At 38.2% G+C, this 15,383-nt stretch overlaps 1 protein-coding gene across 4 annotated transcripts in view; it reads left to right on the top strand.

Annotated features, from left to right (window-relative positions):
• PDGFD (platelet derived growth factor D) overlaps nt 1–12,709 on the top strand; it is a 237,040-nt gene extending 224,331 nt beyond the window's left edge. For all 4 annotated transcript variants that reach the window (XM_060103889.1, XM_060103887.1, XM_060103888.1 and 1 more), the window contains 2 exons: nt 689–903; nt 10,136–12,709. In XM_060103889.1, the coding sequence (XP_059959872.1) occupies nt 689–903; nt 10,136–10,261 (341 nt within the window). In that variant the 3' untranslated portion in view covers nt 10,262–12,709. The remainder of the gene's footprint in view (nt 1–688; nt 904–10,135) is intronic.
• Nucleotides 12,710–15,383: the final 2,674 nt, after the last annotated feature.

The raw sequence follows: 15,383 nt of genomic DNA, 5'->3' as shown, positions 1-15,383 counted from the left end.
CAGCTGTACCTTTACTGCAGAGCCCAAGCACTTAACCAGTATGCTATACTGCCATCTAGAACCCAATGCACAAATATCCATCATATTCACAACCCCCCCAAAACCATGTCGTTTGACATTTTGGTTGACCTCAGAGTTAAAATGAAGCCAAAACCTTTTTATTCCTCACATTTACTTGTAAAATTTCACTGCCAGGTGCATCGATTAGAGTAATTCTCCCTAATGTGTCCCTGATATAATTCAAATTGTATTTAAGTAATGGCTTACAGTCAGGAGTTATTTAGAATCAAGAAGATAAACACACACACATTTTTTAAAGCAAAGACAATTATTTTAAATTGCTAAATGTTACATTTTCTTTCCTTGGAACTTTTTTTTTTTGCATTAAAAAAGTGCAAGGAAAATTGAGCCAAGATATAGATTTAGCTAAGTTTTTGAAGGTTTTCTGTTTTCTCTTTGCTGTTGTTGACTTTTTTTTTTTTTTTTTTTTGAAGGGCAGATGGGATCAAAAGAGAAATTTTATTTTCCATCTTTGGTGTTTGGGGTAGTAACTGAGATCCCAAGGATAGATTCAAGCCCTGGGTTAAGGCTGTCCTCACAGAATCTTCCCAGCCTGTTTGCAAAAATGTGTGCCGAGTGTGTATGCCACGGTCGTGCACTTGCTTACACGCTGCTGTGTTTCTTACAGTTGACCTGGACAGGCTCAATGATGACGTCAAGCGTTACAGTTGCACGCCCAGGAATTACTCGGTCAACTTGAGAGAGGAGCTGAAGGTGACCAATGTGGTCTTCTTTCCACGCTGCCTCCTCGTGCAACGCTGTGGGGGAAACTGTGGCTGTGGAACTGTCAGCTGGAAGTCCTGTACGTGCAATTCAGGGAAAACTGTGAAGAAGTATCACGAGGTACGCCGTTTTCAGATTTCTTTGTTGCAGTGCTGCATTTAGCCCTTTTCAGCTGCAAATGTCCTGTAGTCTCTAGGCTGCTGGGAAACAGGGCCATTGCGTTGGTTGTTCACGTTGTTCACTGCACAGGGGCACCTCCCAGGGAGATGACTGGGAAATTGTACTCAAGCTAAATTTGCCAAGCTAGGTGCCCTGGGGAGAGTGTATCCTGAAGAAGGGTTTCCTTTTTCTAACCCTTATTCATAATATACTATATGGGTTGACAACAGTCCTGTTAGTATACACAGTCAAATGTATGATGCAGTAATTTGAGAGCTTACTTGGCTTCCTTATAGAAATATGATGGGATTCATTTACAGTGTATGACTGCAAATCTAGGTTACATTAAGAAAATGCTAAGAGCCAAACTTTAATTCAATCAAGTCATTGAAAAATGAAGCAAGGTAAAGATAGCAAAATATAAATTGTCAGAAAAGATACATTGTTGTAGACATTTTCATTCTCTAAATGTGGAAATATTTTTCTTCCAGAAGTACTAATTTTTCCTAAATATGACTGAGGAATCATCTCTGAAATTATGCAAAAATAAACAAAAGTAAACTTAAAGATACAAGAGGAACAAAACTTTAAGGAGAGCAGTAAACTTTGATGATAATAACAGGGAATGCATGTAAGCCTTTACTGTGTACCAGACATCATTGTAAGCAATCATTAGCTCACTTGGCAGTTTCTCCACAATGCTGACAGGGGAGTGCTATTTTTTTCCCTTTTTATAGATGAGTAAACTGAGACCAGCAGTAGATTGACCAGCGTGACTTGGTCAGTAACTCACAGAGCCAGGACCTAAACGGATCAACTGTTTCTAAAGTCTATATTCTTATCACTAGTAACACTGTGCTCTCTTTGTTAAAAATTTATAGCACTTTATTGAAGATTAAAGAAAGAGTGGACTTAAGGGGAGTTAGCACTGCTCTTGAAATTGACGGCAACCCTATTACTTCCTGATTTTGTGAGTCACTGATGTTTAGAGATGCGGTTTTCATGTGCGTGAAATAGGATGAAGAAATTATATCCGATAATCCCGTACAGGATGGTTCTGGGGAATCACATAAAACGGTGCATATGAAGTGCATTTTGTAAGATGAGAAACATCTTTTTGAAATATGTCTAAAACATAAACTAAAGGATTTCCCTGGTGGCACAGTGGTTAAAAATCCACCTGCCAATTCAGGGGACATGGGTTCAAGCCCTGGCTTGGGAAGATCCCACATGCCACGGAGCAACTAAGCCCGTTCGCCACAACTACTGAGCCTGCACTCTGGAGCCTGCGAGCCACAACTACTGAACCCACATGCCACAACTACTGAAGCCCATGTGCCTAGAGCCCATGCTCCGCAACAAGAGAAGCCACCGCAGTGAGAAGCCTGCACACTGCAATGATGAGTAGCCCCCACTCACCTCAACTAAGAAAGCCCATGCACAGCAACAAAGACCCAATGCAGACTAATATATATATATATATATATATATATATATATATATATAAAGTATGAAGCAAACACTATTGTTAGGAATTATTGTTTGAGTTGCTTTTCATCAGTATCTACCAAAACAAAGGAATAGATGGTGCTCCCTAAATAAAAATCTCCCGCTTTATACAACCATTTTGTTATCCTGAAAACAATAAAACAATAAGTTAGGAGGTAATTTCTGAGCTAAATGAAAAGGGATACATCATAAGCAGTATTTTCAACTTGGGAAATTCAGGAGGTCGGAGACCACAATAACCCTGCTTACCTCAGACAGATGGGGACACATGATTTTAGACCTGCATAGAGCTGGTTTTCTTAGTCACAAGAATTTCTTACTCCACCCCACAGTTTTCAAAGTAAAAAAAAAATATATCTGTTCTCATATCCAGAGAATGCTGTTGACTGTGTTCATTGTGTTTTATTTTTGTGTGACCTGATGAACTCTAGATTGGACTTTGTCCTTTGTGTCTAAGAAGTGAATTTTGTATTGTTGAGTCATACCCTGAGGACAAATGCAGAATTCAGAAATTTGGTTCCAGTTAAAATAAGCCAGGAAGTGACAAGATCTCTACGTAGTCTTAACTGTGAGGAAAAACATGTGAGTTCAGGCCTTTGATGCTTTATTTTCATCTTGACTCTCCGCTCAGACAGAAGTTGCAGTTTGATTTTTTAAATTGCTTATTGTGGAAACACAGAGTTAAACATACACCCAGAAGGACCCTCACATCCCAGACAGTTAACTCTGAAGGAGTCTGAAGGGTCCTTTTCTTAGGTCTATTCTCGTCTCTGTACACAGTAGCTGTTACCTGTAAATTTCTGTTCACAATTAATATCTAGAAGGGGAAGCCCTTGATTTCTTTGTTCAGTCACATGAGTGGGTCTAAAATGTTGGCATATTTTTGAAACTGCTGTCTAAATCACGTCTTTGAAACATGCCATGATATTTTTACTTCTCGGAGTCTGCTGAGCTCTGTACAAAATCACTCTGCTGAGCTCTGGACAAAGGAACAAAACAGCATACCTGTTTTGTCAGTAACTGCATACCTGGAACACACACGGCTGGCACACTTCCTCCAAATTCCTAAAATACCTTTGAAATGTGTCACAGTGACCACTCTGTCCAGTGCCCTGTGGAAAAGAGCAGGAGGCTTGTTCCATTTGCAGAAATGGGGGTTGCTTGAGCTCAGTCTCATTAGGGAAGAATCCTTATCCTCTGTTCTATTAGTTCTATGTCTGTATTCTTAACTCAGAGAAATGAGAAACTGGTTTCCCCAGCTCCTGGTTGTAACTGATGAGATGTGAAATTAGTTTTCATGAGAGATGAGCACCCTTAAGGGGGTGACTAGAACTTGTCACATAAGCAAGCCTGTATGACTCCACAGATATTTCAAAGCTCAACATTTAAGGAATAAAATCCAAGAAATTAAAAATGTATAATTATAAAATTACCAATAATTAGAAATTATAAATAGAAGGAAGTTAATATCATTGCTCTTTTCCCAGGTCATGCGACTTCTCCTGTAGGGCTCTGAGCATTTTTCACTGTGCAATAAAATGTTATAATCTTATTATTTCCTGTTCTCAAAATTTTGTAGGTATCCTGTTAAAGTATTTTTCCTTTTTCCTATTAACCTTTCTATGCTTCTTGGAATACGTAGGATATAAAAAAAAATACTTTTGGTAGTGATTCTTAAAAAGGGAGAGTTCCAGAAAACATATTGTGTAGACAATTAGAGGATGCTATTATTTTAGTTATCTTTCCTTGATAATGTGTAATGAATGGATATTTCCTAAAAATATGGTGACCTTTTAAATTAATACTTACTGTTTTTTTTTTATCATTTGGTCTCCTGGCTATGTCCATTCAGTCAACAGCCAAAAACTTAGGAGGCAACAGAGAGAGAGAAAGATAGAAGTTAATTTTCTCTGTCCTTCCTCTCATGATTTTGTCACAATGCTGATATACCTGCACTATCTGGTAGAACTTTCTGCAGTGATAGGAATGTTCCATATCTGTACTATCCAATCTGGTAGTCACTAGCAACATGTGGTTATGGGGTATTTGAAATGTGTGTAATGCAAATGAGGAACTGAATTTTTAATTTTATTTAATTTTAACTAATTTACTGTAAATAGCTACACATGGCTAGGGGATACCATATTGAAGAGCATAAGCCTAGACACATCTCTGTGTCTGGCATATTTACAACATCTAGAATCATTCCTGTTGCTTGAAAAAATGACTTCTGATGATTCTTTTTATTTTAACTTTACTTTAAGTTTATGAATTTTATATTAAAAATTTGCTGCCCATTACAGTTTGAGTTAGAAGATGTAAGCAGATATTTATATATATGAAACAAAAGATTAATTAGAGTTAATAAAATGTTGAGCTTTAGATTTGAGATAAAAGAATGGTACTTTTAATTTTTCCATGTTTTAAACATCTATCATTGAAACAAATTTAGGTAAAATTGCAAATTGAAACCAGCGAGACAGGAAAGCAATTTTTTTCAAAAGGTTTCTACTCTTTGGCAAAGGCAATGAGTTTTGGGGTTATGATTCTAACTAACCATAACAAAAGTCAAGAAAATCTCTTTTCTATTCTTTTTCTGGAAACAGCATTTCTAGAGCTTATATAGAGTCTCCCTGCTTCTTCCCCTTTCTCCCTCTTTGAGTGAGACCATGAGACAAGTCTCTTGCAGGCCTTTCCTGTGTGTTCCTAGAAGAGACAAGACAATAGAGAAAAAAAATCACACAACTGAAGAGGTGGGCTCACATGGGAGGCCACCTAGGGCCAGCTACTTAAAACTCCTCAGGGCCTCGGGTTTGCTCACTTGTTCCCCACGATCACCTACAATTTTGAGTTCCCAGACAGATCTGAAATTATATGATATCCATTCACCTACTCCCTAAATCTTATTTTAATGAAATTGTGTTAGGAATGTAAACAAATTGGTGGTTGAAGTGCTAAGTAAATGCAAAAGAACAAAGATATATGATCTGGAACAGTTACTGTTTATAGAATGCTTATTAAAAAGTTTATTCGCTCTTCGGTAGTAATACCTGTGCTACTTATCTCTTGAGGATCCTGGTAGAATGAAAGCATCTGAAGACTGTAAAGCACTAGACAGATGTGGGTGGAATTTTCGGTTGGGCCTTCTCAGTTCTGACTCCCTTATGGCCCAAATGACTCACAGGTGAAGTGATTCTCTAAGTACTACAAAGTGCATACATCTTTTCCCTTGGAGCTCTGGCTTCACATTAGGCCTTCCTGCCAAAGTTTAGCAAACCTGCCTTGGGGCATGATACTCCCCAGGTAGACAAAGACCTATCTGTGGCATGAATGATAATCAGTGCTAATGCAGTGCTTTGAAACTTGGTGGCCAGCTAGGCTTCCATTATGTTTTCTGCAATTGGTGGGCTGAACATGTAGTCATTAACCCTCTAAAGTGCTGTCAAAATCATTTACCTGTTTAGTTCTCTGAAGGTAGAACTGTGGCTAAATATACCCCAAAGTGCTCACAGAAAATGTCAACTATAAGTAAATGTCCACTTACTTTTAGAGATCAAGATTGCATTTTGAAAATTCATGAGCGTTATATAGACCCATAGTATAACCCCCACCCATGGTCACCTTCATAATTAGCTTGTCAGGAAAACAGTGTTGAACTCTGTTATTTGTGTCTTTCTTATTGAGGACTATGTCTCAGCTTCCCTTGAAACTATCACCTGCAAGATGAGCAATGACCCAGGTAGCAAATAATATGTTATCCCTTCTCAAAATATTTTTGCTTGCAGTCACTTTGGGTTTCAGAAAAGTTGACTACCAGCCCTTAAAAATCTTAAAAAATTTTTCATAAAGTCTATAAGCATGAAAGAAATCAAAATGGAAGCAAAAAATATGAAGCTTTTTTTTTCTTAAGATAAGAAACTATGTGTACTGAATGCTACCTGCTTTAAGAGTTGGGTAGAACCTTAAATAAACTCTTAATCATTCAGGTTTATACAATGCATGTGTCCTGAAATATGTACTTGTGTTCCTATGTCAGCCATTAATTTGAGAGCTGTTACAAGGCCTTAACAACACTTTTTATATTCCCATTAAACAAGAACTCAACTTGGCAGATAGCTTTTCTGCCTAGTATTGTTTTATTAGTGTAATAGCTTTACGGCAATGATTCATTCAGTGGTTTATCAGCGACAAGGCGAGTAACCATAGTTAAATATCTTTTGTGTTATGGTAATTTGCAAACAGAGAATCTTTGATTTTGTGTAGTGGTATGAAAGCCGCCAACAGGCTCAGTCATTCTCCATTTAGTAAAAGTCAACTTTCCTTGGCTTCATGTGGTTTTCCAGATGGTGGAGAAGGGCCAAGATTGCCATTTTCACCCATAGGTGATAAGAAATGGCTGGCTGCTCCTCCGTGGATTTTTATTTCAGTGTGTGTGCTTGCAGCTACAAATCAAAGCTCAGAAAATAGGAAAGCATTTTGTGATGGTACCTATTAGTGTGTCCTTTGGCAGCTGTAATTAATTCAATGGTTCCTTTCCTTTAAAGGTGACCAGATAACCCATAGACAGTTTGCTTTCTCAGATAAAGGCTTTTCATTTTTCTTTTAACTTTTCATGCTCTCTCAAATCAGCTTTGCTTTCTTCCTCCTTTCAATGCTGTATACCTGAGCCTAAGACTATTACATGGTCTGAAAGCTTTGAACATCAGTGCTGTGATCAGCCAGTAAAGCAATCCAATTTCCACTTTGTTCAAACAACGCTTTCCTGTCTTGTCTGGAAAAGTGTCTGCCAATTCATTTTTCTCCTCTTATCAGCAAAACACATATATACTGTGCTCACATGGCTTAATATAAAACACAGGGAAAATCCCTGAACAATCAGGAGACCAGTTAGAAAAACTGGCCAGGCTCTGCTCTCATCCCAAAGCACACACTTTCATTTGTCATCAAAAGAAGAAGCAAATCAACAGAGCACTGATTTTACAGATATCAGTCATGGCAACATATTAGGCTTTGATAATGGTCTTTTTTAAACAGAGAATAGTAATCATATGCTCAGCTTCTTAGGAATCATTTTCTTACCCTGAATATTCCAACTCCCAAATCTGGTTTATAGGCTGGACAACAGTGACTAATATTAGAGAAATTCTTGGCAAAGTTGTAGGAACCCAACCCTTAACCCCTTCCAAGGCATTTTGACCAAATATGGCACAGTAGGGCTTTCATATCTGTCATGGGCAGGGTATTTAATACCTCAAAATGCAATACACTCTTCATCCATTTCTTTGGTTACTTATTTTTTCACAGAGATGCAACAGCTTTTATTTTCTGTAGAGACCCAGCAGGAGAGAACATGGGAGAAGGGAAAGGCAAATGTCATTGTCATTCTGCTCTCGATACTTGAAATTTTATTTCACAATTGTGAAAGGCTTAAAAGTGATGCAAAGCATAGGCCACTTCATTTTGGCCTCTGCGTTGTTTCTTGGCTTTTTTTGTTTTTCCCCATCTGTTTGTTGGAGGTTGGGGTAGAGGAGATGCAGGGAGGGGACACCGTGAACATACGTGCCCATACTTCTGCACTGGCAGCATCACCCACCACATTCACCCAGGTACATTCTTTAGCAGCTACTATGTTCCCAACATGCTGCTGACCTGCACAAACAAAATTTCAATTTCCAGGTAAGGGCACTAGTTAGGCCACATGGAGTCAAATACTGGTTACACCAGTCACTGGCTCTGTAACCTTAATCTCTCTCTTTCCTTATCTGGGAACAAAATTAGAAAAGTACCTATCTCATAGTATTGCAATGACATCCAAAACATTTAATACTTGCAAAGTCACAACAGTGTGTGGCATCTAGTAAAAACTCAATAATGTTAGTGATTGTTTTTGCTGTCCTTGTCCTCAAGGCACTTGTAATACAATTAATAGAGAGAAAGCATCATACGTCATGTGAAATTGTGTGATACATAGTGTAAGTGCAGTAGAATTGCAGGTAAAAAAGATAATTAGCTATCAAAACTGGCATCTGGACTAGCTTTACTACAATCAAGTAGTTTTGAGTCTTTATGCCTCCCTCATGAACTCTCCTGGGGCATTCCTTCCCACCCAACCCACCCCAGTTCTGTATTCACAATATTCTTTTGAAGCTCTTCTACAAATGGGACTCGGTATTTCACTCTGTGTTAGCAGAGTCCAGGCTCCTTAGCTGTATTGAACCTTGAACAAATGACCCACCCCACAGAACTCTTATGGAACAACAGGGCTAAATGCGAAAGTAAAGGGGACACATGAGGACTGAGGACTCTAGGCCTAGTGTCCTAGTAGATGGTTTTGGTTTGTTTATGATTTGAAACAGGTAATGTAAGGATGAGAAAATTGCTGGGAAGACAATCCATAGTAAAAAATTGTGGGGATGCCATGAAAAGTTATACAGCCTTGAAAGCATCTAATCTTCATCTAGGGCCAACATATACCAAGCATCAGGTCCCCATTTCAGTTCACATGTGTGCCTGACACAGCTTTGAGACACAAGAGGAAATCGTAACCACATTGGAGAGGTGTTGGGTCCTTGGGTTCGATTGTGCTAGGAGCCTAGAGGACAAAAGCCCTGCTCCCAGCTCCAGGTTGCCAGAAGACTCTGGCACCTGGCCTCCTTTGGAATCTCAGTTCTCCTGCCTATAAATTGTGAATAAAGGTACCTTCTCTACTGTGTGACAAGGTTTGTCTGAGGGCAAATGAAATAGTGCATCTGTGCAAATTCTTTGAAAACCATAAAATGCTACATAATACGTGTAGCATGTGGTGTCATGCAGAGTTTAAAGTCTAAAAGGGAAAGTAGAACAAAATAAAAAATAAAGGCTAACAGGGGCCTCAGAATATAAAACAAGAAGCAATTAAACTGACTGTGGAGTGTATAGAAAACCAGTATATGTGCATATGATGGCAAATATTGACTTCAGTGAAGGCCACACTAGGGAAGAAGAGTTAGCTCCTATTTAAACTTAATAACTCAAAAAATTACATTTAACCCTATTAATGTAAAAAATTAAGGATATACTTTATTAATTCAAGAAATGTCATACTGTTATACAGGCATTAATGTACAAAGATCTTAGTGGAGCATGATCTGTTTCGAATTGTAATAGGTATTATATCTTAACAAATATGTAAGAACATACACACATTTTCAGTTATTTATGGTCACTAATGACCTTCGTCAGGCTAAAATGTTTTACATCAACCAAACATTTAACCATACCAACATATTATGTTCGTGACTTTATTCGTTGTCCTGTCTAAAGAGATAATAATATTCTCAGTATTATATTTATCCATAACACATGTTTTGGTCAGAAGAATCTTTATGATAATATTTGGGATAGCACTTGGCACAAAGCAGGCCCTTAGAAAGCTCTCAGTAAATACCTGCTCAGACACCTGAAGTCATCTTGGTACTGCAGGTAGGTAATGCAGGAGGCATTACTCTATGATCAGTGAACTCCATTACTTTAAGGAGTTGGTGATTGTCTGTAAAAACATTCATATGTGTGCAATCTAAGAACGAGCACATAGCTTTCATTGGATCCTCAAAGGCTTAAGAACCAGTTGTAATAAAGAGAATAAGTGGTATGTAGTTGAGTTATACTCCAGGCACTTTCTAACAGGAAATGCTTTTTGTCCTAGGTGTTAAAGTTTGAGCCTGGCCATTTCAAGAGGAGGGGCAGAGCGAAGCACATGGCTCTCGTTGACATCCAGTTGGATCACCATGAGCGGTGTGACTGTATCTGCAGCTCAAGACCACCTCGATAAAAGAATGTGCACATACTTACATTAAGCATGAAAGAACCTTTATTTTAAGAAGGGTGTGGTAAGAGACCCCTTTCCCACCAGCAACCGAACTTACTATTAGCCTGCAAAGCAATGAATACAAGTGGTTGCTGAGTTTCAACCTAGCTTTGGTAGTGTCATGAGTAGAAAGGTGTATCATCAATCTCTATATCCAAGAATATAGGATTGCATTTAATAATAGTGCCTGAGGATATATATGTATATATATCCATGTCTCTGTGTAAATAGATCATATGGTTTATTCAGTATATATAACCAGGTACACCAGAGCTTACATATGGTTTAATTACCTAGACCTTTAAAATCTGACAAAATAAGGGACATAGTAAACACATGGAACATGTCTTTGGAAGATTTGGAAGATGAATTTGTTTATTTTTAAGTTTTGAATCACAAAACAATTCTGGATCTTGCTCTTTTAAAGAAAGCACCCTGTATATTAAAAACCAATAAATGAGATTTTCTTATGCATATATCTTAATTATAACAAAAGAAAAAATATGGTTTCTGGGAAAAGCACATTCCTAACCATTTTTCTCATGTACCACATACTTGGCTGTATAGACAATAATTTACCTGTCTCCAAAAGCATGTCATAATAATATAAGTGCTTTAGAAACAAAACCATTAAGGCTTCTTTTTATGTGTCTTGCTGACACATATAAATTCATTAACACCTATCTCCAAAAAAATTCCCACAAGATTTATTATTATAATCCTATGAGAGACAATTTATAAGCTATAGCAGAATTGTTTCTTTTCAAAAACCTCTCCATGGAAGTAACTCCTTTGGAAAATGGCATGAGGACTGTGCATGAGCCGTTCAAAATAGTGTTCATTGAAAAATGTGGGCAGTTGAAAGTCAAAAAAGTGAGCATTGAAATATTAACATAACTGGGAATCGGATGGAATATTTGAATGGGATCTATATTTAATAACGGATACATACTCTCCAAATTATGCCAGTTAATTTTACATATCTTGCTTTTGTGTTTCTGTCTCTTCGATATACAGACATGGATTTACAATGGCATTTTATATTTGGCAAGCCATTATGGACTATTTATAGCCTAGAAGCTTTTGTGTATTAAAACAACCCAGTTTTATTGATGTAGATTCCTAATCATGTACTCACTCACCATTCAATTCAGATGAATTCCTGTTTTTGAACTAAGTGAAATTAGACCTGGGGTCTCTGGTTCTTTCCAAATCTATGGAGCTTGTTCTAAGAAGCCACACTGGAAATTGTGGGTGCACAAGTTCAGCCCTGCTCTACACTAGGAAGCAGTCTTTGCACTGGGGGTTATTATTGGTACTTAGAGTAATTTTTCCTCCCCGGCTCCTTAATGTCTGTTAAGACCTCAGAGACTGACTCCAGGCATAAGAAGTGATTCATCATTCTCCAAAGCAAGTCTCTTAAGAGAGTGACACTGAAATCAAGATAGCTCAGGGACTGCTCAGAGAGAATGACAAGTTTCTTCTCACCTTGAAAGAAAATAGGAGAGCCAGTTTCTTCCCTGAGTCCAGGGCCCTACTGACTACAGCCAAGTTGAGTGAAGGCTATGTGACTGGGTCTCATTAAGCCCCAGTGTCAGAGGAGCGGCCTAAATATACTTGGATTTCTGAGCGTGGTGCTTTCAGGACCAAGTTCTCAACCATCCTTAGGAGTTCATTTCTGCTCAGCTCTTTGAAAGGCCAATGCTTATTGAAGATGTTCCTTCAAGAATTCCCTGAAAGTGTCCAGTGTTTTTACCTCAGGGGATGACTGGTAAAAATAAATACTCTATTGCTGAGTTGCCCGAAATCCCAGAGCACAATCAGAAATAGCTGAAGCAGACCCTCTAGTAATCAGGAACCACTCTTCCCCTCCATGCCTCTTCCAAGTTTCCTATGGAAACATAGCCTTCCTGTACCAAAACCCAAATTTGTGTTATATCACTAGCTTGTTCAGCTGTAAGTATGAAGAATTAGAGTGTTCTACCCAGTTTTCAATAAACCTTCCAGGTTGCAATAACCAGGATGGTTTTCATTTAAAGCCCCATCTGTACTTTTTATTTATTAGCTGAAATGTAAGCAGGCATATTCACTCACCTCTTTTTTTCTTTCCTGAGTGTTTTATTAAAACTTCTCCCTTGGTTATCTGTTATCTATTGCACTTTTAACATGTAGCCAATAAATCTGTTTCACTGCCATCAAAGGGATAAAAAGATCACCGTACAAATTACATTTCAAAATAAATCCTAATAAATCCTCATTTCTGCATGGCTCACTCACCTGGAATAATGCCTTCTGTTCAATATGTTTTTATAGGGCAGAGCACTTTTGTAAGTAGAATTTTTCATGTTTTTTTTGTCATATCAGTAACATGCAGCTTTTTCGTCTTGTAGCATTTTCTATAACAAATGTAATATGCCTCCTATCTTCATGAAAAATAAATATTGCTTACGAACAAAACTACTCCATTATTTAGTACTCAACTGCATTTTTAAAAGGTGCACAATGTTACAAACTTACTTCCCCAACACATGCAGCTGCGTGGAGTGACAAGATTGGGTGATTTCTGCAGGCCTGGTTTTAGAACGTTGTTCCCTGAAAACAGGCTTTTACTTTGTCCCTTCCTGAAGCCACCGGAAACCGGAAATTAAGTGGGACTTGGGTTTTGTTGTTTTCTTGCTGCTGTTGTTGCTTCTTTGTTTGACTGTTTGTTCCCTGCAGGCCTTTTACGGAAAGATATTCTCCTCTGACATTCCTTACTTTGGAGAGTACACAGCCTCTCTCTCCTTGTGGACCTGGAACCAATAACATTATGTCCACCCTCACACCTTTTCCCCTCTAGATGGACACCCCAGCTGGTGGGCAAGTGTTACCAGCTCAGTTGTTTATAATCAATACTTTATTTCATTATTTGGAAACAACCCCCCCCCCCCAATAATGCCTGAACCTAAAGCATACATTAAAGTGACCAAAAATATTTTAAAATAATAGATTTAAAGATCATATATAGTTTTCCTTCATAACATGAGTGCTTTCAGCTGGACAGTAAATTACGAACCGTCTCAAATCATGTGAAGGCAGATGATCAATCTGGTAGCATTTGTAAGTATTCCTGGGAAGAGATCTGTGGAAGTTGGGAACTTTTCCTCCCAGCAGGTGGGGGGCTGCAAGTATCATAGTGCATCAGAGAGAAAGCTAGAAGGCCTTGGGTATAGTGACAAGTCTGCCACTTTCTGGACCAGTTTAGGGGCTACACTCCTATAGAGTTCAGTGTGTGATGTGTTGGCGGGGAGTGGGGGCGGCGAGAGTGGGGGCGCAAAAACTGAAGAGAGCTCTTCTCTCTGTGAGAAATTTTGCTTTTGCTCATAGCTCAGTCTTCATCATCCCACTGGAGACAGGATGACAGCGGCACAGGGTTGGGTGAAACTCTGCCACTTTATTTAGTTTAGTGGTTTTGAGTTGTTTGGAGAAAGGGAGTAGAGACATGTATTTTGTGGCAAGAATCAATTTTACCATAAGAAATACCAGCTAATGTGTGAGTCAAAGTATGGGGAAAAACGGGGAAGGATGTAGAGTAGTTCATTTAGCTAACCTGGATTTTCATGTACAAAAATCATGCTAACCATATATATATAAACAGAATTTTAATGCAAATACATTAAGAATTTCACTTTATTTCCTAAAAGGTGCATGTGTCCAGTTTTATATTAGTAACTCAACAGATGTCCAAATTTTTCATATTCTCCTAGGGTCCTCTGATAGAACATTAAATTAAATTCATAGATTAGTATTCATGCCTGAAATTCTAGGCAATACAATTTTATTTATTGACAGCTCTGATCAAATATGCTAGAAGAGAGAATATTTATAATTCACTGGTTTTATTGACATTCACTTAAGTTCTGTTTTTTTGTTTGTTTGTTTTTTGTTTTTTGTGTTTTTTTTTTTGCCGTACGCGGGCCTCTCACTGCCTCGGCCTCTCCCGTTGCGGAGCACAGGCTCCGGATGCGCAGGCCCAGCAGCCATGGCCCACAGGCCCAGCCGCTCCGCGGCACGTGGGATCGTCCCAGACCGGGGCACGAACCCGTGTCCCCTGCATCGGCAGGCAGACCCTCAACCACTGCGCCACCAGGGAAGCCCAAATTCTGTTGTTTTTTAATGATCAACTTACTTAAAGACTACACAGGCCTTTAGAACTTAACATAATACACTGGGATATCTCCCGAATATCATAGTTTATCAACAATGGATAAGCAACTAATCACTTAATTTAAGACTTTGTGCTTGATGTTCACATTATAGTTCAGAATTTGCAAGTTAATTTTTATCTTTTTTAAGTAAATTTTAATTCTATAGAGATCTCTAAAAATTCTTTAGCAGATCGCATTAGAACAGAGGGGAGCCGAGTCCATAATAAAGGCTAATATATTCAGTGCAGCAAGTTACGGGCCAAGAACTCTTCATTTTCTAATAAAGTCATTTGATTTTCTAATTATTTTAAACTGTTGAATACTGGTTTGCAGGCTTAGTGGCCAGAAACCAAATGTTAAAATCACTCTTGGGTTCAATTTATATTTTAAATAATGCCTGTAATACAAATTCTCTTTTAAGAATTCAGGTCTCTGTGTCATCATATTCTCTAATCTCTATCTTTGATTGAGGCAATATTACAAATTCATTCTCTTCAAATATCTTCTAGCCTTTCCTTTTCTCCTTGTGACTTCCACATTCCTCCTCTTTCTCACCAGTCTCTACCCACCAGATTTCAAGTCAGAGAAAATCAGGAGCGATGTGTACTTTGGGAAGGCACAGGAGATGGGGTCATTTAAGGAGATCAGGAGATCAAATGCATAGTTTACCAAATGAGCAATTAGTAGGCTAAAACTGCCAAATGTTAAGAAATCTCTGCATTTTGAGAGTTGAACACGTCAAGTAAATATTTCCCAATATTGTCCATTTTTGTACTTCAGAATATGGTGGTGAATGTTATTGACTTCTATCAAAGGGAATTTAGCCATAGGCAATATGAGGAAAACTGGCTAAATGTTTCATATATTCATTCAACAACAAAATGTTTTAAAATGCATGT

The sequence above is a fragment of the Mesoplodon densirostris genome, chromosome 7 (assembly GCF_025265405.1).
Source record: "Mesoplodon densirostris isolate mMesDen1 chromosome 7, mMesDen1 primary haplotype, whole genome shotgun sequence".
In the NCBI taxonomy this organism is placed as follows: Eukaryota; Metazoa; Chordata; class Mammalia; order Artiodactyla; family Ziphiidae; genus Mesoplodon; species Mesoplodon densirostris.
This window is presented reverse-complemented; position numbering and strand designations above follow the sequence as displayed.